A 22,580-nucleotide genomic window follows, 5' to 3' on the forward strand; every position below is an offset into this window, starting at 1 on the left:
GCACAGCTCTGCATTGGGGCAGTCGGTGAGGCTGCTGCCTTCTGCGGTGAGTGGGCCCAGCTGTGTGAGTGCAGGAGCAGAACCGATCCTCGAACAGGCTGCCTGGGAGCGGGGGTGTTGGTGAAGCCCCCCCTTAAAGGGCTCGGAGCATCCACCCTGGGCTGAGCCCCGAGTGGCGGAGCTCGGGCTGGTGTCCCGCTGCCGGTGCCTCCCGGGGCCGAGGGATGGTACAGAGCAGGTCCCGGTGCTGCCGAAGAGCTGCCCTTCGGGACGGAGCCACCTGCCCCGGGGCGGTGCCGGTGCCCGCCGGTGCCGAAGCCCCTCCCGGTGCCGGGCAGGGCCCGGGGCGGAGCGGGGGCGGGGCGGGAGCCCCGGGCCGGGCCGAGCCGAGCCGGGATCAGCCCGCGGCGCCGGAGCCGCACCCACGGAGGGGCCTGGGGCGGCGGTGGAGCCCAGCCCCGCGGCGGGCGGCCTGGCGGGACCATGCCGGTGATGAAGGGACTGCTGGCTCCGCAGAACACCTTCCTGGACACCATCGCCACCCGCTTCGATGGCACACGTAGGACCGGGGCTGGGCGGTTGGGCAGGGTCCGCTCTGGGCTCGGCGTTGCCCGGGCAGGGGGAGGTGCTGACCCCCGGGGAGTGGCGGGCGGGGGGCGGAGGTCGGCAGGACGCGACCGTGTACGCGCTCTGCGCTGTCCCGGAACCCCCGTGGCCGTGGCCGTGTTCGGTGCTGCCGGACCACCTGTGTCCCCCGTGTCCGGCGTGGAAAGGATGCTCACCCCGCTCCCTCTCCCGGTCCCTGTCCCAGTCTCTTTCTGTTGCTGGTCCCGGTCCAGCCGTTCTCAGCACCAAGGACAGAGCCCGGACACGGCGGGCGGGGCCGCAGGACGCGGGGGGTCTCCGGAGGGGGGGGACACGGCCGCGGTCACCCCACAGGTTGCCCCGGCGGACCCCATGGGCCCAGCTTTGCCCGTTCTGTGACTGGGGCGGGGGCTGGTCCGGGGGGGACGTGCGGGTCGTGCCTGACCCCGTTGTGTGCGGGGCTCAGGATGCTGCACTGAGGAGCCCCGGTGGGAGGGCGGGGGGAACGAGCAGAGGCCCCCGGAGTCACGGGGCAGCCATAGGGAGCATCTGTGTCTGTCACCTCCGCGGCACATGGTGCTGTGACAGACATTGTGGGACCCTCGGTAATGCCACACAAGGCAACCCACCCTGACCCCCCCCAGTAGCAAAGCTCCCGCTTGTGTGGGGTCTGTCCCTGGACAGGTGGGTACCAGTACTGGTGCATTTTGGCAGGGGTGGGGAGCAGGACCTTTGCTGTCCCAGTGCCACTCGTTTTGGGGACACTGGGGGTGCTGGTGTGTCCTCAGGAGCTGGGCTCCCATCAGTGTCCTGTGTGCTGGGGCCAGGAGGGATTAAGGCCTTGGCGTGTTGGGAAGGGGATCATGCCGAGATGCCACGTGCCAGCTCCCAGCACCACTGGCACCATGAAGCCATCCAGGGACAGGTTGTGTTCAGGGCTGACCCCAGGCCCCCACAGAGGGTCCCCCAATCAGGGGCTTAGTTGCTTAGTTGCTGGACACCTCTCTCCTTGCTGAGAGGGACCAGCATGAAGAGGGTGCTGGGAACCTGCAGCTACCTTCCACAGCATTGCTGGGGCACCAGGAGCACCCCTGGGCCCTGCTGGGCTGGGACCTGGCCCAGTGCAATGCTGGGTGTTCCTGTAGGCACAGGTTGTTCTCTACCCATATGAGCTCTCATTTGGGATGGAGGAGCCATGATTTGCTCCACTCCACCCTGCCTTCAGCTGTGCCTTCCAGCCACTTTTAAACAGTGTCCGGCTTTGTGAGTTTGATGAGACTCTTATCGGCTTTATCTGCCATGGAGAGGGGCTTTATCTTCAGTGATACGCTGGGTGAATTAACCCTGCCCCTCCCCAGCATCCACTACCTGCTGCATCCCAGGGTGCCCCATCAGTCAGGGCCACCAAGGTGGGGGCTGCCGAGCCCCCAGGGCTGCATCCTGCAGCTCAGCAGAGCTGTTCCCAAATGCAAGCCTTTTTTTTTTTTTTTTTTTTCCTCCCGTTTTCTAATAACACATCCTGGACAAGGCAGTAATCCTGGCTCCCCAGAGCCAAAATCTGGCCTTAGTCACAGCTTCAAGCTATTTTTGCTTCTCCAGCTAATCCCGGGTTGAGCTGTGCCGTGGTGGCCCTGCTGCACCCCCCTCACACCAGCACTGCCCATGGCTGCGTCCCACAATCTCTGCCCTTGCCCTGCCTGTTCTGGGAGGACATCCCTCTGCTTGGGCCACGGGTGCCAGGGGATGGGTTCCCAGGGGCTGGAGGCTGTGTCAAGGCTGGGGACACCCCAGTCTGCCCTCATGGGTTGCAAACACAGCCCCCACTGCCTCTGCACCCTCCCAGGATGAGGCCATCTCTCCCCCTAGCACAGAACCTGGGGGGCACAGGACAATGGGGCTGGCAAGGGCTTTCCTCTGGGTGATGCTGGGGAGGTTCCACCGTGCTGTGACAGACCAAGGACGCTGCAGTCCCAGCCTGTGTGGAGGGACCCCAACTCACCCCATCCTGTGGCTTTTCTCCCGCTGTCTCATTGGGTGCTTCCATGGTGCCATGATGCAGGCCTCCTGCCTGGCAGCACCTGGCTGGGTTTGCCACTGCTTGGGCTGAGCTGCCTGAGCCCCGGCAGGAGGTGGGAGCAGCAGATGGCAAGGGGGAGGTGTGAATGCCCTGGCTTGGGATTGTGTCTCTGGCGGTGGGAGTTAGGACCTGGACCTGGGATTCTTACATGGGGCTGGGGTCCTGCCTTGGTTGGGATCTGAGGGGTGGAGTGCAGGGAAGGGGCGAGCCCTGGGAATGGCTGGGAGCAGTCAGAGACCTGGACCCTTTTCTCAGAGGGACCCGTGGTGGGGCTGAGAGCTGGGCTCCTCTTTGTGGAGCCCTCAGGGGTGTCTGTATCTCCTTTCAGACAGCAACTTCATCCTGGCCAACGCGCAGGTCCGCCGCGGCTTCCCCATCGTCTACTGCTCCGACGGCTTCTGCGACCTCACCGGCTTCGCCCGCACCGAGGTCATGCAGAAGAACTGCAGCTGCCGCTTCCTCTACGGGGCCGAGACCAGCGAGCCCGTCCTGCAGCGCATCGAGAAGGTGCTGGATGGCAAGCAGGAGTTCCAGACCGAGGTCTGCTTCTACAAGAAGGGTGGTGAGTGGTGCTAAGGGCTGGGGCTTGGCCCCTTACCGGCCCTGGGGTGAAGCTGAGGAGCAGCCGGGGGGGCTGTTCTGCCTTCACCACCCCTCTACCCCATGCAGGAGCCGCCTTCTGGTGCCTTCTGGACATCATGCCCATCAAGAACGAGAAGGGGGAGGTGGTGCTTTTCCTCTTCTCCTTCAAGGACATCACAGAGAGCCGGGGCAGGAGCCACCTGGGTGACAAGAAGGAAGGTGAGTGGTGACTGTGGGATGGGGCTCCAGGAGCGGGATGGGCACGAGGCAAAGGGGCTCCCAGTTCCTGCGGGTCCTGTGTGCTCCCGAGTGAAGAGGGGTCCCCGCAGCAGCTGGTGTCACAGCCCTCCCACCAGCCCTGCCTGTCTTGTCCGCTGCAGAGAAACAGAGGAGCAAGAAGCCCGGGAGATCACGTCTGTGGGCAGCACGGAGGCAGGGCCAGACGGTGCTGCACCAGCTCAGCAGCCAGTTTGCCCGGCGGGACCGGAGCGAGATGAAAATCAACCGTGTAAGGACCTGGGCGAGCTCTCAGCTCGGGCTGGTGCCCCAGGGCAGCGCTGCAGTCGTGGTTCAGAGCCCAGCGGGTGCCCAGCGCTGGCCATGGGCAGAGCAGATCTCCTGGAAGGGCTGGGTCTCTCCTCACACCTCAGCTGTCAGGAACAGCCCTGCCAGCCCTGGGGAGCTGTTACCAGGCTGCCCCCCACGGGCACTGAGTGCAGACACGGCGCTGGGGTCTGCCAGGGGCCTGGAGCTGGCAAACAGGGAAAGGGGTTCAGGGTGCCAGTCTTGAGACCTGGGGGCTTAGGGACCCAGCTGCCCCCTAGCAGTGCTTTGTTCCTGCAGAGGGTGGTGGTGGGCTCTGCCCCAGTGCATGAATTGGTACCTGAGATGGTTCTGGGCAGCAGCTGGCAGTGGCAGTGGATTAGGGCTAATAGCATTAGCACAGTGTTAATTTATGTGCTGTAATCGGGCACTATAAGCCCATCTCTGGGGATGACCTCAGCGCAGCTTCTGTGCATCCATCACCCCAGCATCAGGGGGTGCCAGCCAGGCTGGCAGGAATTGAAGTGGGAAGGGGGTTGCAGTGTCCCTTGTGCCATTCCTGTGTCACCCTCTATGTGCTCCCCAGAACGTGTTTGAGAACAAGCCATCCATCCCCGAGTACAAAGTGGCCTCGGTGCAGAAATCCCGCTTCATCCTGCTCCATTACAGTATCTTCAAGGCCCTCTGGGACTGGCTGATCCTGCTGGCCACCTTCTACGTGGCTGTCACAGTCCCTTACAATGTCTGCTTCACAAGCACAGAGGACAGCTTCTCTGCTGCCCGCAGTACCATTGTCAGTGACATCGCCGTGGAGATGCTCTTCATTCTGGGTAGGTCTGTGCTTGTGGCTGAGCACCCGTGTGGGGTGAGGCCCTGGCAGGGCAGGGATGTGGCTGGAGGAGTGGGCCTGGGGTGTGATGGAGACAGACACTGGCATTGCTCTGCCCCTGTTCTGGTGCCGAGCACCCCAGGAATGGGCCTGGGTTGAGACCCTGGCCCAGCTGCTCTGGCTGTGGCAGGGGTGGTGAGGGCTGTTCCTGCTCTCCCCGGGGCAGACATCATCCTGAATTTCCGGACGACGTACGTGAGCCAGTCAGGGCAGGTGGTGTATGACCCCCGCTCCATCTGCATCCATTACGTGGCCACCTGGTTCTTCGTGGATCTGATTGCTGCTCTGCCCTTCGATCTGCTCTATGTCTTCAATGTCACCGTGGTGAGTGTGGCTGGTGATGCAGGTGGGGGGCAGCAGGGGGAGGTGGCTCCTTTTGTAGGGAGTTTGTCTGGGAGCAGTGGGAAGGCAGGGGATGTGGCAGTGGCAGCTGCAGCAGGAGATCTCCCACACACCTTAATTTAATTGGAGGCTCCCCGGGCTCTTGAGGGGCCCCATGGTGCAGCAGGTGTGATGAGCTGCACAAGTGCACTGCTGGCACCAGCCCCTTCCCATTCCCTGCTGACTGGGGTGGGAGGGGAGGCTGTAATTACATCTATTGGAGACAGAGCAGCACCTGGGAAAACAAGGGCACTTGGGGCTGGAGCTGCTTCCCTGAGCCAAAGGTGGTGCCACTCATGCCCTGGTGGTGCTGCCAGCAGGGAAATAACCACAGCTGGGGCAGGAACACGTTCCCAATGCCACAGGGGCTCTCAGTCACTGCTTCTACCTCTGCTGGGGTTGAGGGCGCTATGGGAGGGGATGTGCTCCAGGGGGAGGGACAGGTCCCTTCCTGGGCCCTTCCCAGCCCTGCCTGTGCCTCTGATGGGTTGATCCTCCTGCCCTGCCCCCCAGACCTCGCTGGTTCATCTGCTGAAAACGGTGCGGCTGCTGCGGCTGCTGCGGCTGCTACAGAAGCTGGACCGGTACTCGCAGTACAGCGCCATGGTGCTCACCCTCCTCATGTCCATGTTTGCACTGCTGGCCCACTGGATGGCCTGCATCTGGTACGTCATCGGCCGCACCGAGCTGGAGAGCCACGACCCCCAGACCTGGGACATTGGTGAGTGGGGCCGCCCGGACACCCCGGCTCCTCCTGTGCCATGAGGCAGGGGCACGGCCCTTCCGCTGGCTGCAGAGCAAGGCCTGGATGGGGAGAGGAGTGGTGCTGAGTGCCCATCCCCTGGGTGAGGGCTGAACCCCCATCTATGCTTGGCAGGCTGGCTGCACGAGCTGGGCAAGAGGCTGGAGGCTCCCTACATCAACAACTCCGTGGGGGGCCCCTCCATCCGCAGCGCCTACATCGCCTCCCTCTACTTCACCCTCAGCAGCCTGACCAGCGTGGGCTTTGGCAATGTCTGCGCCAACACTGACGCCGAGAAGATCTTCTCCATCTGCACCATGCTCATTGGGGGTGAGGAGGGGAGCGGGGCAGGGCTTGGGGGTCTTCATCTCCAGATGATAGAGTAGTGGGTGCTCACAGGAGGAGGCAATGAACACGAGTGCCCTACAGGACAGCCCTGGGGCTGGGGCTAGGGGAGAAACCCCCCATGCCACCCCCCTCAGCCCCTGTTGCTGGTGGGGACAGAGCCCAGCTCCCTGCGTGCTGCAGCCCCCCCCGCAGGCCCCTCATAGCCAGGTGGGTCTGATGCTGCCCTCCCAACCCCCAGCACTGATGCACGCCGTGGTCTTCGGCAACGTCACGGCCATCATCCAGCGCATGTACTCCCGCCGCTCGCTCTACCACACCCGCATGAAGGACCTCAAGGACTTCATCCGCGTCCACCGCCTGCCCCAGCAGCTCAAGCAGCGGCTGCTGGAGTACTTCCAGACCACCTGGTCAGTGAACAACGGCATTGATGCCAACGAGGTAGGAGATCAGGGCTCCCTGGGCCCCCCCCGTCCTACACCCAGTGTGGGGGTAACGGGGCTGTGTGTGTGTGTGCACGTGTGTGTGTGTGCACGTGTGTGTGTGTGCATGTGTGTGCAGATGTCCACATGTCTGTGCTCTGCTTCTGGAGGGGCACACAGGGCAGAGGCAGCCCATCACCAGCCAGAGCTGTGCCACGTTTGCCAGCTGGAACTGCTGGGCTCTGCCAAGGCAGATGGAGAGATGCTCTGCTCTGGTGGGGGATCTGTTCCCGGGGGCTTCCGGGCTGCCCCCCACCTCCTTTCCCAGCACCCCCACCCTGCTCTCCCCAGCTGCTTCACGACTTCCCCGATGAGCTGCGGGCTGACGTGGCCATGCACCTCAACAAGGACATCCTGCAGCTGCCCATCTTCGAGACGGCCAGCCGGGGCTGCCTGCGCTCCCTCTCTCTCCACATCAAGACCTCGTTCTGTGCCCCAGGGGAATACCTGCTGCGCCAGGGCGATGCGCTGCAGGCCAACTACTTTGTCTGCTCTGGCTCCCTCGAGGTGCTGAAGGATGACATGGTCCTGGCCATCCTGGGTGAGTGCAGGACACGTGGGTTCTCACCCAGCCCCTTTTACCCCTGGGGGTCCCGGGGCTCACTCTGCTGGCCCACCCCCCGTGTCCCCCTGCAGGCAAAGGGGATTTGATCGGGGCCGACCTGTGCAGCACGGGCCAAGTGATCAAGACGAACGCGGATGTGAAGGCTCTGACGTACTGTGACCTGCAGCACATCGGGCTGCGGGGGCTCTGCGAGGTGCTGCAGCTTTATCCCGAGTACGCCAGCAAGTTCAATGCTGACATCCACCAGGACCTGACCTTCAACCTGCGGGAGGGCAGCGAGATGGAGGTGGGTGCGTGTCCTCCCTCACAGGCCCCGTCCCACGGCCCTGGGGTCCGGAGCAGGGCTGGGGCTCTGCACGGCCACGGAAGGGGAATTTGTCCTCTCCCTGTTGGAGCTGCAGTTGTGCCACCCCAGCCATGCAAGGATGTCCCATCCCGGCTCCTCTCGCTTCTGTGCAACCCAGGGAAAACTGGAAACAAGAGTATTTGTAATGCAGTTGGTTGATGGGGATGGAGGGAGAGGAGGAGGCAAGGGGAGGAGCTGCTGAAGGTGGTGCTGGGGCTGATGGGACGGGGCTGGTGCATGGTGCCAGGGGGAGTTTGTCCACAAGGGGGGCACCGAGGGGCCTTGGGGAGTGTGTGCCATGGAGAGAGCAGGTGGGTGCATGCCTGGGGCTGTGTGTTCCTGCAGCCCATTCCCCCCAGCGGGGGTCCCGGGTGCTGCTGAGCTGGTGCCATCTGCTCTCCCCGCAGGGGCTCTGCCGATACTCCCGGTCCCCGCGGCTGTCGCAGGCACCCCAGGTTTGTGCCACGCTGGGGTTGGATGGGGGTGAGGAAGAGGCAGGGAGGTCCATGCCTGGCCTGGGCACCTGTGTGGGGACCAGCCCTGACCTGCTCCCCGCAGCCTCATCCGGAGAGTGGTGCCGCCCCAGAGAAGCCCCTTCCCTCCATCGTGGAGGACGAAGAGGAGCCCGACGAGGTTTTTCAGCCATCACCGGCCATCATCAGCCGCCGCAAGCTGCTGCTGCCCCAGCTGAGCAGCCCGGCACGCCACGGGTCCCTGAGCAGCCTCCTGGGTGATGAGCTGTGCCAGATCTCAGCCCTGAGGCGCAACTGCCGCTCCTCAGCCCGCTGCAGCCGGGGCCGCAGCCCCTCCCCGCAGTGCCGGAGGGAAGCCCGGCTCCCGGAGCGGGAGGGAAGCACGGGCAGGAGGCCGGCCAAGCTCCTCATTCCCTCCCTGAACTCCTGTGGTCCCCCAGAACTCAGCCCCAGGTAAGGCTGGGACCTTACCTTGTCCCACTGCCGTGGGTTTGTGCCCACTGGGCTGCGTGGGGGCCTGGGGGCTGCTGGGAACGGTGGCAGAGGGGGTGAAAATGGCCACCCCTCACCCCCTCCCTGCCCTAGGGTCGTGGATGGGATTGAAGACAACAGAGGGACATCAGAGCCACAAGCCTTCTCCTTCAATGTCGACCCCCCACTACAGGGCATGGCGAGGGACTCCCCCACGTCAGGTACCTCCGGTGGCCTCTGGGCATGGCTGGGGGGCTGGGGGAGCCCTCTGCCACCGGTTGTGTTTTCCCCAGCAGGGAACGAGGAGGGCAGCCCAGCCCTGGCGATGGAGGCGGAGGAGATCAAGCAGAACATCAGGAGGCTCAACCAGGAGGTGCCCTGGGGGGGGTGCAGGGGGGACCCTCGGGTGGGGCCTCTGCCCAGGCTCACCCCTCTTCCTCCTCTTCCAGATCAACCACCTCAACCAAGAGGTTTCCCACCTCAGCCGGGAGCTGCAGCGCATGATGGAGCTGCTCCAGGGCCGCCTGGGAGCCCCACAGACCCCTGCCTGCTCCTGCCGCCTCCCCCGGCCCCCCCCGCCCTCCACGGCCGTGTCCCCCTCGCCGCCGCCCGCGCCCCCCAGTTCTCGCAGCTCCCCCTCCGCCAGCCCCCGGGCCAAACGCTGCCCGGTCCGCAGCCGCTCAGCCCACGCCGGCCCCGCCGTGCACTCCTGGGTGGTCGCCGAGGAGCCGTCGCGGGGGGACACCCCCGGCCCTCGCACCCACCACGCCTCGGACTCGCAGCCCCTTTCGCTGCCTCCCCGCTCTGCCCACTCCTTCCCGGGCTGCTCTGCCGGGGGTCGGCCCCGCGCCCACCCTCAGCCCCGCTCCAGCTCCACCAGCTCCCACTGACCCCACGGGCGCCGGGGTGGCGGCGGGGACCCTCGCCCTGGGGACCCACGCCCACCCTTCTCGCTTCCCAGGACACCCGATCCCACCTCGCCAGCCCGAGCCCTCTGAGAGTGGGGGGCGGTTGTCCGAGCGGGGGGACCCGGCACCCACTGCCCCGCTCCCGCGGGAGCACCCCAGGGGCGCAGCGCTCACCCGGCCCAACGCGGGCAGGGATTTTGATACCGTTTTGTACTCTTTGCCCTCGGGGTCTTTTTCTACAACCGGGACGGGTCCGACAGCCCGGGGCGGTGGGACGGGGGCGGGCAGCGCTGCCTCTCGGTGGCCGCGGGGACGATTTGGAGGCTCGGGGAGGGTCTCCGGGGGTTGCCCCGGGGGACACACGGCTGCAGTCTCTGCTGTTCCCCCTCCCCAAGGCTAAATAAAGGATCTATTTTTCCAGCCCAGGCTCCGCTCACTCCCTGCCCGCGGCTCCCTCGCCCCTGCGCGGGGTCTTCCTGGGATCGCCCCCCCCCCCCCCTCCCCGCAGGGACCCCCGGGATCCCCTCCGGGACTCCCCGTCCCTGGGACTACACCTCCCATCGCCCCTTGCGGCGGACGCGCCATGACGTCGCCGCATAGTGGATCACGTGACGCAAGGGGGCGGGGCGATCTCTGGGCGGGGCGGAGATGATTGGCAGGTGCTGCCGCCTGTGGCGGGCAAGTTGGGAGCGGAAGGGGTGGGCGGATCCGGAAGCGGAACGGGTAAAGGCGGAAGTGAGGGCCGGGGCCTGCGAGACTCAGCTGCGGCGGGGCGGGCGGCGCTCCGGGCGGTGAGTGGGGCCGGGGGCGGCGGGGCACGGCCCGACATGGCCCTACCCTCCCCTTCCGCACCGACGCGGCCCGCCGGGGCTCCGGGCGAGCGGTTCCCGGCGCGGGCGGGTGCCGAGTCCTCTCCCGGGCGGTGCCTGGCCTGGAGGTTCGGTTCTACCGGGCCCGTGCGCCGCAGGCCCGGCTCCTGGGAGCCCACCGGGCCGGGGGAGGCAGCCGGGGGGCGCCGCTCGGTGTCTGGGAGCGGGGTGGAGGCTCTGGTGGTTCCGCTTCGCCGGGCGAGGCGAGGCCGCCGGTGCCGGGCTGGGTGAGCGGGGGGCGGCGGCGCTCGGGGCTCTCCGGCGGAATCCCCGCTCCCCGCGGGGTCCGGGACCCCTCCGGGCCCATCGGGTCTCCTGGCAAGGTGCGAGAGCGGCCCCGGGGGGCGGCCCAGCCCCGAGGGGAGCTCTGCCCTGAGCCGGGGGGTGGGGAAGGGCTCCGGCTGGAGCGAACGTCACGGATGTGTCCTGAGGAGCCGGCCCCGCGCTCCTCGGGGCTGTTTTCCTTCCTGAGAAAAAAGGAAGAGTCCGGCCCTGAGCAGCGGTTCCCGGTGCTGCTGCCCGGAGCTTTTTCCTCCGTGTGGAAGTGAAATGGCGCTGGGGGACAGTGTGGCAGCCGTGGGGGTAGCAGGGGAGCGGCGTTTTGCTCAGCTGCTGAGGTGGGAACAGGAGCTCCAGCACTCCAGAAGTTTTGCCAGGTTCCCGGGAGCTGCCGGATCGGGGATGTGACTTTATCAGCTGGAGATGGGCTCAGCTCCAGTTCTGCTGCTTCTGGGGACAAACGCGGCCCCTCTGCCCCCCAGGGAGCTTTTGTGAAGGGAAATGCGTGGTGCTGCTGGCTCCCTGAGGGGGTTCTGAGGCTCTTCTGGAAGGAGACCGAGGAATGCTGAGGTGCAGGGCTGTTCCTCTGCCTGGAGTGAGCAACAGGTTTGTGGTGCCAAATCCTGCACCCACTCCTGGCAGTGCTCGTGGTGCTGCTGAACCTGCAGGAGGGTGAGGGGGGGGATGAGGAGCTGTGTCAGTCCCTCTGCTCCCTCGGGGTGATGTTGGCTTTAAGCTGGGCTGGAAGAAGGCCAGACCCCACCTGCCCCCCAGCCCCTGCCTTCCAGCTCAGGGCTTTTGCACGAGGCTGTCCTGGGTCTGACCTTGGCTTGTAAGGAAATCTGAGGGAAGAGAGTGCCCCCAGGCACTATTTTAAGTCTGATGTGGAACAACTTGCATCTACTATTCTTAGCTTTTTGTGTGGTGGGTCAACACATGTTTGGGCTGCCCTGCCTGCAGTGTGACACCAGACCCACTCTGCCCTCAGCTGGAGTTCAGACTGAAAAAAGAAAAGTAATTCTGATTCCTGAGGGCTTGATGTGCTGTGCTGTTGAGCCTGAAACATCCCTGGAAGAACTACTGCAGTCTCACATCTGTGCAGCTTAACTGGATAATGAGTTGAAAGGACTGACTGGGAAAGGGAAGAATTCAGAACGGTGTGTGCTGGGGGACACTGGTTTAGGGTGGTCTTGGAGTGAGCAGAGCAGGTAAAGCCCCATCCTGTGTGGGCCTGCAAGGTTCAGTAACCAAGTCTCAGGGCTGGAATCATCTGGGACTCCTCTGAAGTCTCAACAGGCAACAAATTCCATAGCAAAAACCCTACCCCTAGAGGCAATCTCCCCCTCTGCCATGCCATGGGCTAATTTACCTGACCTTTGTTTTAAGATGGTGCCAGGCAGTGTGGGTCCTTGAGGCTGCCCAGGTGGGTGCTGGTCCCCTTCAGGCAGGGAGCAGCTTGGGGCAGATGAGATGAGGCTCTAAAGAAGGATCTGAGTCACTTGAGCAGGGAGGGGAAGGCTGTGGTGTGAACACAGTAAAATAAAACACTTGTCTGTTTGAACAGAGCTGGGTTCAGGTCCATTTGACAAGGATAAGAGGTTGGGCAGTGTCTGGAGCACAAGTGTCAGGGGTTTTCATCCCCTGTGTGCTTGGCCAGGCTTCCTTGCTGTGCTGGGAAGTGGAATGGTCTCCATCACACAAAGCTCCTCTGCATCTGGAGAGGGATCAGCCCTGGAGCTGCTCCAGGCCCTGCTGGTCCCCAATTCCCCATCCCTGCACTGCTGGGGGGGCTGCAGGGAGGTGGTTGTGGCATCTCCCTGAGAAGAGAGGGGGAAGGAATGGCAGGAACTTTCAGGAAATGAAATGGGAATGCTCCTGAGGAGGTGGGTGTAGCCTGGAGTGTTTGGGTCAGCCTGCCTGAAGTTTTCTTCCCTTGGGGTGTGAAGTTTGAAGGCTCCTTATGCAAATCCTGTGAAGCTGTCAGAGCAGCTCCCCGTGGCAGCCAGCAACAAGGAACCTTCCTGGAAGTGGCAGTGCCAGGGTGGAACAAAGCTTCATCTGAAGCCTGGAAGGAGCTCATTCCTCCTCTGGAGCACAGGGCTGAACGGCTGGAGCAGTTCTACATAAACAGATAAGAAAACAGTGTTTTCATGTTTGCTTTTATTTAGCAGAGCTCCAGATAAGGAGCTGCTGGAGGGGAGGGATCCTTGTGCAGTCTGGAAGAGATATTACGAAGGTCACTGACTCTTCTGCAGTGGAGGTGGCAGTTTGCTGCTGCTCTGCACTGTTGCTTTCTTGTCCACAGAATGGTTGGGGGTGTCTGGAGATGGTGCTGGACCTCTGCTCAAAGTTAGGCTGTGTCTTTTGAGGGCTTTTTTTCCCCTCATGTGAAATGGAGGTGCTGCCAAAACTCTTTCACAAAGTCTTCTCAAGCAGAAGACCCTGGGGTTTGGTGGCCCTGGCTGCAACACAGGACCCTGGTGTTCCTTGTTCCTTTCCTGAGGCAGGAGGACCAGGCAGAGGCTCCACACCTCAGCCTCCCCTCCTTGCCTCTTGCTCCTTTCAGCTGTGGTGATCCTAATAAGGCACCTTCTGCAGTTTTGATGTTCTGTGGAATTAAAACCCCTGCTGGATCAGGCATGGAACTTCCTTGTGCTGCCAGTGGGACCAGTGGCAGGAGCTCTTCTTGAGTGTTACAAACCTGTAGCTCCAGGGTAGCATCACCAAATGCAAGGTCTCTTCACCTCAGGAGCTGTTTCCAAGAGTTTCTGGAAAAGGAGAGGCCCAGGAGAGCCTTGTGAGGGGTGTGTGGGGTTTAATTTGGGTAGGAGGGGTTTGGAGGAGCTTGGTAACTCCCTGTGACCAAAGTACTGCACTTGGCTCAGCTGTGCAGGCTCTGATCTTTGCCTCACCTTCCAGAGAGTTGGATCAGCTCCCTGGGATGTGTGAGAGTTCCTGGCTTCCTGGCTGTCTTGGAGCTGACTTGCAAACAAGATTTATTCTCCAAGTGGGCAGCAACTTTTTGTGTATAACCATGTGCTCTGAGCTGAGCTTCTGGGGGCTTTGTCCAAGTGCAGCACTTTCTGCTCACCTCAGACCTTTGCTTTGGCCTCTGGTGCTTGGTGCTGAGCAGCAGTGGGAGCTGAGAAGTAGCAGGAACTTGGCCCTCATCACAGCTTCTTGGGTTTATCTTGCCCTAAAGGCTTTGTTAATGGAAATTTAGAGATGGCTGGAGGAAGGTGGTGGGAAAGTGCTGGCTTGGCCCTGGGCTGCCTGGTGGAGTTGCTGTGTTGTCCCCTCCTGCTCGTGGTGGCCTTGAAATCTCTGGTGGTGGAATTGTTTTTGAAAAACATTCATCTGCTGGGGCTGCCTCAGAGGCTGGTGTGCAGCTGGGTGTGCTAAAAGCATGGAAAGGAGATGGTGTTACACATTCTGCTGCAGATATTCAGGACTTGTAGCTGCAGCAGAAAGTAATTTAACTTTTTCCCAGTGTAAATCCTGTGCAGATCTAAATTAAAGTGAGTGTGCCCAAGTCTTTGGGCATGGGACTCCGAGGAGAAGTTGTGACTTTAACTTATGGTAATGTAACAACCCCAGAGCTTCTGGAAGTGCTCTCTGCACTGGTTTAGGTCTGTGAGGCTACGTACTGAGGGTGTAGCACAGCTCCTGACAGCAGCAGTGCCTCTTTCCCCAGTCTGGGGCTGTTCCTGTGGCCCTGGTTTACAGCCATCCTGACTGAGTGTTCTTCATGGAGGGAAGTGCCTGCTGTCTGTAGGAAGATGAGGTATTAAATCTGATTAGACTTGATGGGGCTGAGGTCTGTCCTTCCAACTGTGTCCTGGTTCATCTCGTGGCTCTGGGTCTGTCCCTCCCCTCTCTCTCTGCAGGGTGCACCCTGCTGCAGTTTGTTCTTGTTAATCATGTGTTGGAAAATCAGGCTGAGGTCCCACACTCTGCTGACCTGGGTTGTGGAGTCTCTTCTGGTGGGTCCCAGGCTTGCTGCTGGTTGATGTCACTTGTCCCTCTTGGGTCCTAAAGGTGACCTGCCAGGTCTGGGTAGCCCCAAGGTAGCAGAAGCTGAACTGCCTGTTCAGTGTTAGGTGAAGCAAAACCACTCAGTAACTTCAGGGGCTGCCTTGCCAAGAAATTCATGTAATGCTGTCAGCTATTTAACAAGATAAATACTTCACTGGGGCTTTTGTCTTGGGTATTTTGATTCTAAGCCAACAAATCCCCAGTGAAATGGTTTCTTGCATAGCTGAGAGCAGAATCAGTCCCCTGGGGTAACCAGATTCTTCAGGATTGGGTTTCTAAGTACCACCAGCTTTGAGTAGTCCCTGCTGCTGGGTGAACAAGGGGCAAAAAAGATCAGGTTCTATAAGTTCTGACACCTTAAACTTGCAGCTTCCCCGTGGCAGGGATTTTTGTCCAGCAGCTCTTGTGGATGGGTTAACACGGACCTGACAGTGATAGCCCCATGGGGATGGGTTCTTGTTCTGGGCTGGTTTGTTTCCAATGAGCTCTTGTGCTGTTCTCCAGCATCCCAGCAGCACTGGAGAGCTGCCCTGCACTGGGATGAGCTGGGAGAGCAGCAGAAGAGTCATGGTAATGAGTTTGTAATTTGGGGATGTGTACAAGCCCCTTCAGGGAATATTGGGAAACAGGGAAGTGCTGAGAGGAGGACAAGCTGCAGAAGTGATAGATGTGGAGTTGTTGGAGAGCATCAGGCACTGAAGCTTGTCTGTAATCTCAAAGCAAACAAGAGACAGAGGGTTGCAATAAGAGAAATAAGAAATAAGCAAGCAGGAGGTGGGCAGAGCCAGCAAACAAAGCAGCAGGGACCTTTTATGGATCCTGTGGCTTCACAAGCTGCTGAGTTCCACTGCCTACAAGAGGCTAGTAGGAAAATTCTAAATTGTGTTATTCTAAATTACACAAGGACCCTGTCATGCCCTTCCTTCTTATGGCTTTGGCTTGGTGTGGTGCCCTGCTGTTGTTTTTTGGGCATTCACTCTCCAGGATGAGCTGCACCTTCAGATCTGCTTCCTTAACTCTGAGTCCATGCAGCACAACCAGGTGGGAAAATGAATCCAGATCTCTGAAATATAGGTCACACCAAGACTTGAGGCTGTCAATGGGCTCACTTCCCTGTTTTGCTCTGGGGATCACCCTATCATGTTTCAGGAGGTCATAACTCAGAGCCATGGTTCACGTGTTTGTCTGAACTATTCTGAATGGAGACAAGGTTAAACAAGCAAAAGCTTTTCCCTTGCAAACTCTGGTTAGAGAAGAAACTTGAAAAGGTGGAAACTTCTTTTCAGGCTGCTGTAGAGCTCCTGATGTGCCTCTTGATCCAAACTGTTCCTGCTCAGAGCTGCTCCTGGCTGTCTGGCAAAACAAGTTGCTGATTTGTTTCCTATCAGACTTTCTTGTCCTGTGGAACAGTGTTTGTCCTTCCTTGGAAGGGGAGGGTGGGGGTTGGGACAGGGTTACTTTGCAAGTACCCAGCTCTGAACTGCAATTTCTTCCCTGACTTAACCCCAGACTCAGAATCCCCCAGATCAGTGGTTTCCTGCCCTGAGCAGGTACTCCTCATGGGTTTTTTTCCTACCTGCTGGTGTCCATGACCAGTACAGGCTCACCAGCAGGTTTCTGACTTGCCTCCTGGTCAGAACAGTTTTTGGTTGGGTGTCTCTAGGTCAGAGAATGCTCAAGTGCTGCTGTATTTGGAAAGCTGAGGAGGTTCTGCAGCTGGTGACAGTCATGGGCTGTCCCCCTGGGTGAGTGCTCTGGCTGAAAGGGCTGGGGCTTTCCTGTCAAACTGTGGGACTGAGTTTAAACTTGAGATGTAGTTGAAGTGGCCCCTGCCAGGCACAGCTGAGCAGGCATTGTTCTGGAAGGCAGGTTTGGAGATTTTCTTTGGGGAGCCTCTGTGCTGAGCCAGGCCTGAGCCTCGTTCACAGGACAGGGCTCCAGTTCAGCCCCAGCTTCACTTGTAGGAATCTGGGATTTGCTGGGTAAATGCTGGAGGTGCTGGGAGCACACCCAGACTTTCTGTGGGGGTACCCTCAGCACAAGAAGAAATTAAGGGAATTGTTTTGCAGTTGTCTCTGTCAACAAGAATTTGAGCTGTGAGGGCTGAAGGGAAAGAGGAGATAAGGAGCAGATGGATCAGTTGGAGCATTTATCATTGACAGGGAGTGGGAGTTGTGATGGGAACAGGAAATGTACTGAAAAGTGTGTGACTGTGTGCTCTGACAGCACTCCTGCTGCATGCAGCTGGGGAAGGGAGGAAGAACTGAGATTTGTGGTAAACTGTGGATGTCAGACAGCTTATCCTGCTGCTCTTGCCATGGCTTCTGCACCACTCCAGAGGTTTGGTGCTGGGCTGGCACCAAACGTGGTGGCACCGTGTGGTGCACGGTGGGTGATGCTCCCTTGTCTGTGCTGTTCAGCATAGCTGGGTTTGAACAATCTTCTTGTGAAGAATGTGGCTGGTAGCCTGATGACCTGGAATGGTGTGGGATGAAGGCAATGAGGCAGCTGTGTCGGGGTGTGGGAAGTGTTGGGTGTTGCCTCTGCATTTGAATCAAGCTGTGGAGACTCTTGTTGGGTGGTAAGTGCCCATTTGCAATAGAGATGGGGAGCAGCAGCTCTCTCTCTGTCCAGTGGTTGCAACCAAACTGCTTCCCTGTGGCAGGCTACTTGTGGAGCCCCCAGGGCTGCTCTGAGGTGCAGTGTTTAATGGTTTGGTGTTTGAGCCTCTAACAAACTCGACAGAGAAACCTCCTTTGTCTGAGGGCTGACATCCCTGGGCTGCTTCCCAGGAGGTTGGAGTGCAGTGCTGGGACATCTCTCTTGCAGTGACAGTCCAAGGTGAGCTGGGAGGGGAGGAAGGAGCTAAAGGTCAACTTCTGTTACCTCCATGAACCCAGTAATGGTTGTTTTTGATAGACAAAGCTCTAATCACACCAGGTGCTGTGCTGGCTGCTCCTTGCTTGCCTCACCCCAGCAAGGTGTGTGTGACACCTGCACATGGTGGAGGTGCTGGAGGGCCCACGGGTGGGGAGGACTTGTGCTACCAATCCCCCTTTCTGCAAAGAGACTCAGAGCTCTTAAGGTTCCACTCGAGACTGACAGAAGCTGCTGGACAGTGCTGTGGCAGACACAGTTTTAACTTTCCACTGTGGGAAGGAGCCACCACCCACCTGTGCTGATGGTGGCTGCAGATCAAACCCACCCTCTGGAACTGGTAGGGCTGGTCCCTGAGTGTGTCACTAACCCTGAGCTCCTCTTGCAGTTGCAGCCTGCCTCCAGGGGGGATCCCAGAGCAGAACCTGCAGCATCCTCAGCTCTTGGCACTCTTAGGCCACCATGGCAGGTCGAGGTGGAGCTGCCCGACCGAATGGACCAGCTGCTGGGAACAAAATCTGCCAGTTCAAACTTGTTCTGCTGGGGGAGTCGGCGGTGGGGAAGTCCAGCCTGGTCCTGCGCTTCGTCAAGGGGCAGTTCCACGAGTACCAGGAGAGCACGATTGGAGGTGAGGGTTCTTAAGCTCTGCCAAGGGAGGTTTAGGTTGGATATTAGGAAAAAATTCTTTCCAGAGAGGGTGATCAGGCATTGGAATGGGCTGCTCAGGGAGGGGGTGGATTCTCCGTCCCTGGAGGTTTTTAAGAAGAGACTGGATGTGGCACTGAGTGCCATGGGAACCACAGTGGTAGTGGGTTAAGGGTTGGATTTGATGATCTCAGAGGTCCTTTCCAACCCAGATGGTTCTGTGTGGTTCTGTGTGTGCCTGCTCCAGGTGTCTGTGCTCAGGAGGTGCTGCTGTGGGGTGTCAGAAATACCAATGGCTGCTTAAAGCTGGTTTGGGGCTTTTGCTGTGAATAGTCCAGCAGCAAATGCTTTAACTCTTGGTTTACAACTTGTTTGTTGGTGTGAATGAAGCTCAGCTCAGCAGAGTGATGCTATGGCAACCATGGGCATGGCCTCTAAGGTGTCTTCACTTCCAGCTCTTGAATTCCTGCTTCTAATTAGAACCAAGGCCTTCAGCTCGGTTTATAGCCCTTAATTATCTTTTCAGACCATGACCTGGGATTTTGGGGCCGTTTCTAGCCTGATATTGTTAACTACTTCCACAGCTTTTTCAGGTCTAGTAGTTCTTTAGCCTGAAATCATTAGCATAGTGCCAGCAATCAAAGTTTGGTCTGTGGGCACTAATTTTTGTTCCTGTAATAACTCATGGGGGGGGTAAGAGTAGCTTGTGGGCAGGCAGGGCTTGATGCTCTGCTGCAGAGGGCTGTGTGGCCACTGCTCCCTGCCAGCTGCTTGCTGGCTCCTGGGTTCCTGTGTGCAAGGAAGAGCAGAGCTGCCACTTCCACGACAAGTGGCACCACACTGGCCTCCTCCTGGGGCTCCTCCTCCCTCCTGTGCACACCCAGAGCTGCCCTGAGCTCCTGGCTGGTGCCACACACGTGCCTTCTCTTCCAGCTGCCTTCCTCACACAGACAGTTTGCCTGGATGACACAACGGTGAAGTTTGAGATCTGGGATACAGCCGGGCAGGAGCGGTACCACAGCCTGGCCCCCATGTACTACCGTGGGGCACAGGCTGCCATCGTGGTCTATGACATCACCAACACAGTGAGTGCTCTGGGGGGGCTCTGGGGAGGTTTTGGGGGGAGGGGGATGTGCTTGCAGCCGATGCTTCTCTGTTCTCTGGGAGAGCGTGGGGGTCCTGAGGCCCTGCAGTGCCTGCCTGCAGGTACAGAGTTTCTCAGGGCCTCCTCCTCGGCCCTGCCCAAGGCTAAGCTGATAAAGGATCCTGCTACAAAGTGCTGTAGAGGCAGAACACTTGTGACAGGAAAGACTTGTTCTAATCATATCTTCACTGTGGATTAACAAGAGGCTGCCCTTCCTGACTGCTGCCTCCTGTTTGCTTCCAGGACACATTTGTACGAGCCAAGAACTGGGTGAAAGAGTTGCAGAGGCAGGCTAGCCCCAACATTGTAATTGCACTAGCAGGAAACAAGGCAGACCTTGCTACCAAGAGAGCTGTGGACTTCCAGGTGAGTGGGAATCCAGATGAGTTGTTACCCAAGTCATAAAAGCAGCATTTTTGCTTAAATGGGGAGATGGTGGCTATGTGCAGAATGCATTGAGGGAGAGTGAAAGTCAAGATTGTTGGGATGCCACCAGCCTGCCTTTCCCTTGCACTCCCTGCACAGCACTTGTAGCTCCTCTTGGTAACAGTTATGACAAATGTAGAGAATAAGGCTCAGAGAGCACAAGCTTCTGTCCCTGGGCTTGTCTGGTGCCTCACTCATCTGGGGCTTCTCCAGCAGGGGATGAAACGGCATCTTTTAGTTACCAGACATGTGAAAAATTGTTCCCAGCTTGTTCTCTGCTCTTACTTGTCTGAGGCAGACTGTCAAGGAGAAGCTCTTATCTCAGACCTCTGCACAGGACTGCTCGTGATGCTTGTACAGTCTGCATTGCCCTCCCAGTTTAACAAAGTGCAAGGTGCTGGTGCTGCTCAGGACATGCTGTGTCTTCTCTTGGGTCACAAACAGTCTGTGCTGCTGTACCCAGCTGGGCCCTGGGGCCACCAGGGCTGTCACTGGTGAACATCTCCCAGCTGTCAGGGGACTGGGGTGGGAATGTCTCTGTCTGGGGTTGGGATGGGGTTTCTTCAGTGTTTTGCCAACAAGTGAAGCTTGTGAAGGCAGCCCCGGGCCTCCCTCTGGCAGGATGCCTTTGCCACTCTGGTGTGATTGTTTGTAGGATGCACAAACATATGCAGATGACAACAGTTTGCTGTTCATGGAGACGTCGGCAAAGACAGCGATGAATGTGAACGAAATCTTCATGGCAATAGGTAACAGCTTGTGCGCAGGGGGGTGGTGGAGGAGCTCTGAGCAGCAGCTGTGCAGCCACTGAGACCCTGGGAGCTCCCCTGTCAGCCAGGGGCTGGGAGCTCTTGCTGGATCAATGCCCAGCTTGTTCCCGTAGCCAGTCTCTGGGTGTTTGGAGCCTTTGCTTTGAAAGGCCTCTTCCCTCTCTCCCTTTATCTCGGGTGGTGAGTAAGGAAGGAGTGGGATGATGGGTTTGCTGCCCTCGTGCTGCTGCAGTGTCTGATCCCAGACACCTCCAGGGGTGAGGGCTGGGGCCAGAGCAGGACTGAGCCCGCTCAGCGGGGCAGAGGTTTCCCCCCTGCGGAGGAGCCGCTGACATCTTGTTTCTTTCTAGCCAAGAAACTGCCAAAAAATGAACCCCAGAACGCTCCGGGTGGCCCAGGGAGGAATCGGGTGGTTGACCTTCAGGAGAGCAGTCAGCCCAGCAGGAGCCAGTGCTGCAGCAATTGAGCAGCCCTGCCCACCCGACTGGAACCCACGCTAACAATCGCACTTACCGTAGAGCAGCTGCTGCTGGTGGCTGCTGTGATTTCTCCATCCCTTTCTGATCATAGGCTGGAGGGAGTTCTTCCACCTGCACCTTTCTGTACAAATACTAATTCAATTCTAAGTCTTAAGTCACTTTTTTAATATATGAACTTCTGCTCTTCCCTCTTCCTGGTGGTGGTGGATGCACGACCTGGTGTCTGCCCAGCCAGCTCGCCCCTGCCCCGGGTGGAGGTCAGCAGCACCCAGGTCCCACAGTACTGTAGTTCACTATTGGAAACAAAGGGATATTGAGACTAGACAACCGTGTTTAAATCACCCGTGTGTAAAAGCTGAGGCTCGTGCAGTACAACAGGCCTAGAACAACCACTAAACTGTAGCATTATGGTGACAAACTCTGGCTTTTCAGCCACTTATTGACCAAATCAATTATAAGTATTCTGGGGTGGGGCAGAGGGAAGCAAAACTGGTTTCTTCTGTATTTTGTATTGTATGTTTCTCCATGTAACCAATCAGTATCTTGTCAATATAGTACATACAACTAGCTGCCTGTTGTCTTCATTTGTGTTGGACTCTAGCATGCCAACTTTTTTTTTTTTTTCTATTCTATCTCCAGTTCTGTTGTAATGCACTAATCCTGTTGCAATTTTTGCAAAAATCTTGTATAGAAAAATTGTCCTTTTTTTGATGGTTGTGATGCCACTAATGTTGTTAACCCTACTCTAGTGTGAATACACATGGTTTACTGATGTACAGAGGTGGGGTGGGGGAAACCTTGGATGACTTGTCAATGGAAACAATGTGTGTTGCAAAAGCCTGTAATTCCACAAAGTGTGAAGGGAGGTATTAAAATGGCTTCTGTTGCCAGACTCTAACTGATGTTGGCTGCTGCCTAGTGCCTAATGCAATGTCTTATGCATACTGGTATTTAAGAGGAACTGTCAACTTAGTCTTCATCACAAACTTCAGTTTTGTGTGATTAAAAAAACAAAATTTTTATAAACCTATCCTAATCAACAATGTTCATGTTTCTTAATCAGCTCAAACCAGAAGGGGAGTGGACCAAAACATGGTAGTTGTGCAAGAGGCTGCTTGTGGTGGTGTCCAACACCCCATGGACCTGGAAGGTTCTGACCCTCTCCTTGCTGGGTCAGGAGGAGGGGCTGTGGAGCTCTGCCAGAGTCACAGCTCCAGGGAGCAGTGTGATTGTCTCCAGCCTGGGCCTGGCTCAGAGCACTGGGGCTCTGAAAGCTCATCTGGGTACGTGCAAATGACATTCTGAATGGCCTTGGCTCATGTTGGCTTCATCCTCCATCCAGGGTCTTGGTGCCTTCTGCTCATCCTGGATTTCATTTAAATCTTGTAAGCAGGAAGGGGCTGGAGCTACGGTGTGGCCAGGTCCCTGGTGTCTGTGGTGTGTGGCCTTTGCTCTCCTGGTGCTGTGGGACTTGGATGTTTCCATCCCCTACAAGAGGGTCTGGCCTCGGGCAGAGGACATCATCACTTCCAGTGTGGTTCTGACTGGTGCTACTGGTTTCCCCATGCAAGAGAAAGACCTCTTGGAGAAAAGCTTCCCCAATCACAGCTTTGACCACCCTGTGAACACAAGATGAGGTGCTATTGCCATCTGCTGGCTTCTTGTTC

General features: G+C 58.6%; 2 protein-coding genes across 3 annotated transcripts; both read left to right on the plus strand.

Annotated features, from left to right (window-relative positions):
• Positions 1–380: 380 nt before the first annotated feature.
• On the plus strand, positions 381–9,825 carry KCNH4 (potassium voltage-gated channel subfamily H member 4). Of its 2 annotated transcripts, none has more exons than XM_071728519.1 (16): positions 381–559; positions 2,991–3,224; positions 3,332–3,463; positions 3,625–3,752; positions 4,374–4,617; positions 4,843–5,000; positions 5,571–5,778; positions 5,935–6,129; positions 6,386–6,585; positions 6,918–7,167; positions 7,263–7,477; positions 7,945–7,992; positions 8,096–8,463; positions 8,596–8,702; positions 8,775–8,854; positions 8,931–9,825. In XM_071728519.1, the coding sequence occupies exons 1-16, from the start codon at positions 484–486 to the stop codon at positions 9,369–9,371; spliced, it is 3,084 nt and encodes a 1,027-aa protein (XP_071584620.1). In that variant the 5' UTR covers positions 381–483; the 3' UTR covers positions 9,372–9,825. The 2 variants fall into 2 exon arrangements, with proteins under 2 accessions (XP_071584620.1, XP_071584621.1); XM_071728520.1 differs by having other exon boundaries at positions 8,778–8,854.
• A 263-nt stretch (positions 9,826–10,088) lies between these two features.
• On the plus strand, positions 10,089–21,943 carry RAB5C (RAB5C, member RAS oncogene family). The gene is made up of 6 exons (XM_071728746.1): positions 10,089–10,180; positions 17,838–18,077; positions 19,028–19,179; positions 19,482–19,604; positions 20,320–20,413; positions 20,785–21,943. The coding sequence occupies exons 2-6, from the start codon at positions 17,912–17,914 to the stop codon at positions 20,898–20,900; spliced, it is 651 nt and encodes a 216-aa protein (XP_071584847.1). The 5' UTR covers positions 10,089–10,180; positions 17,838–17,911; the 3' UTR covers positions 20,901–21,943.
• The last annotated feature ends 637 nt before the right edge of the window (positions 21,944–22,580 follow it).

Source organism: Heliangelus exortis, chromosome 29, assembly GCF_036169615.1.
Source record: "Heliangelus exortis chromosome 29, bHelExo1.hap1, whole genome shotgun sequence".
NCBI lineage: Eukaryota > Metazoa > Chordata > Aves > Apodiformes > Trochilidae > Heliangelus > Heliangelus exortis.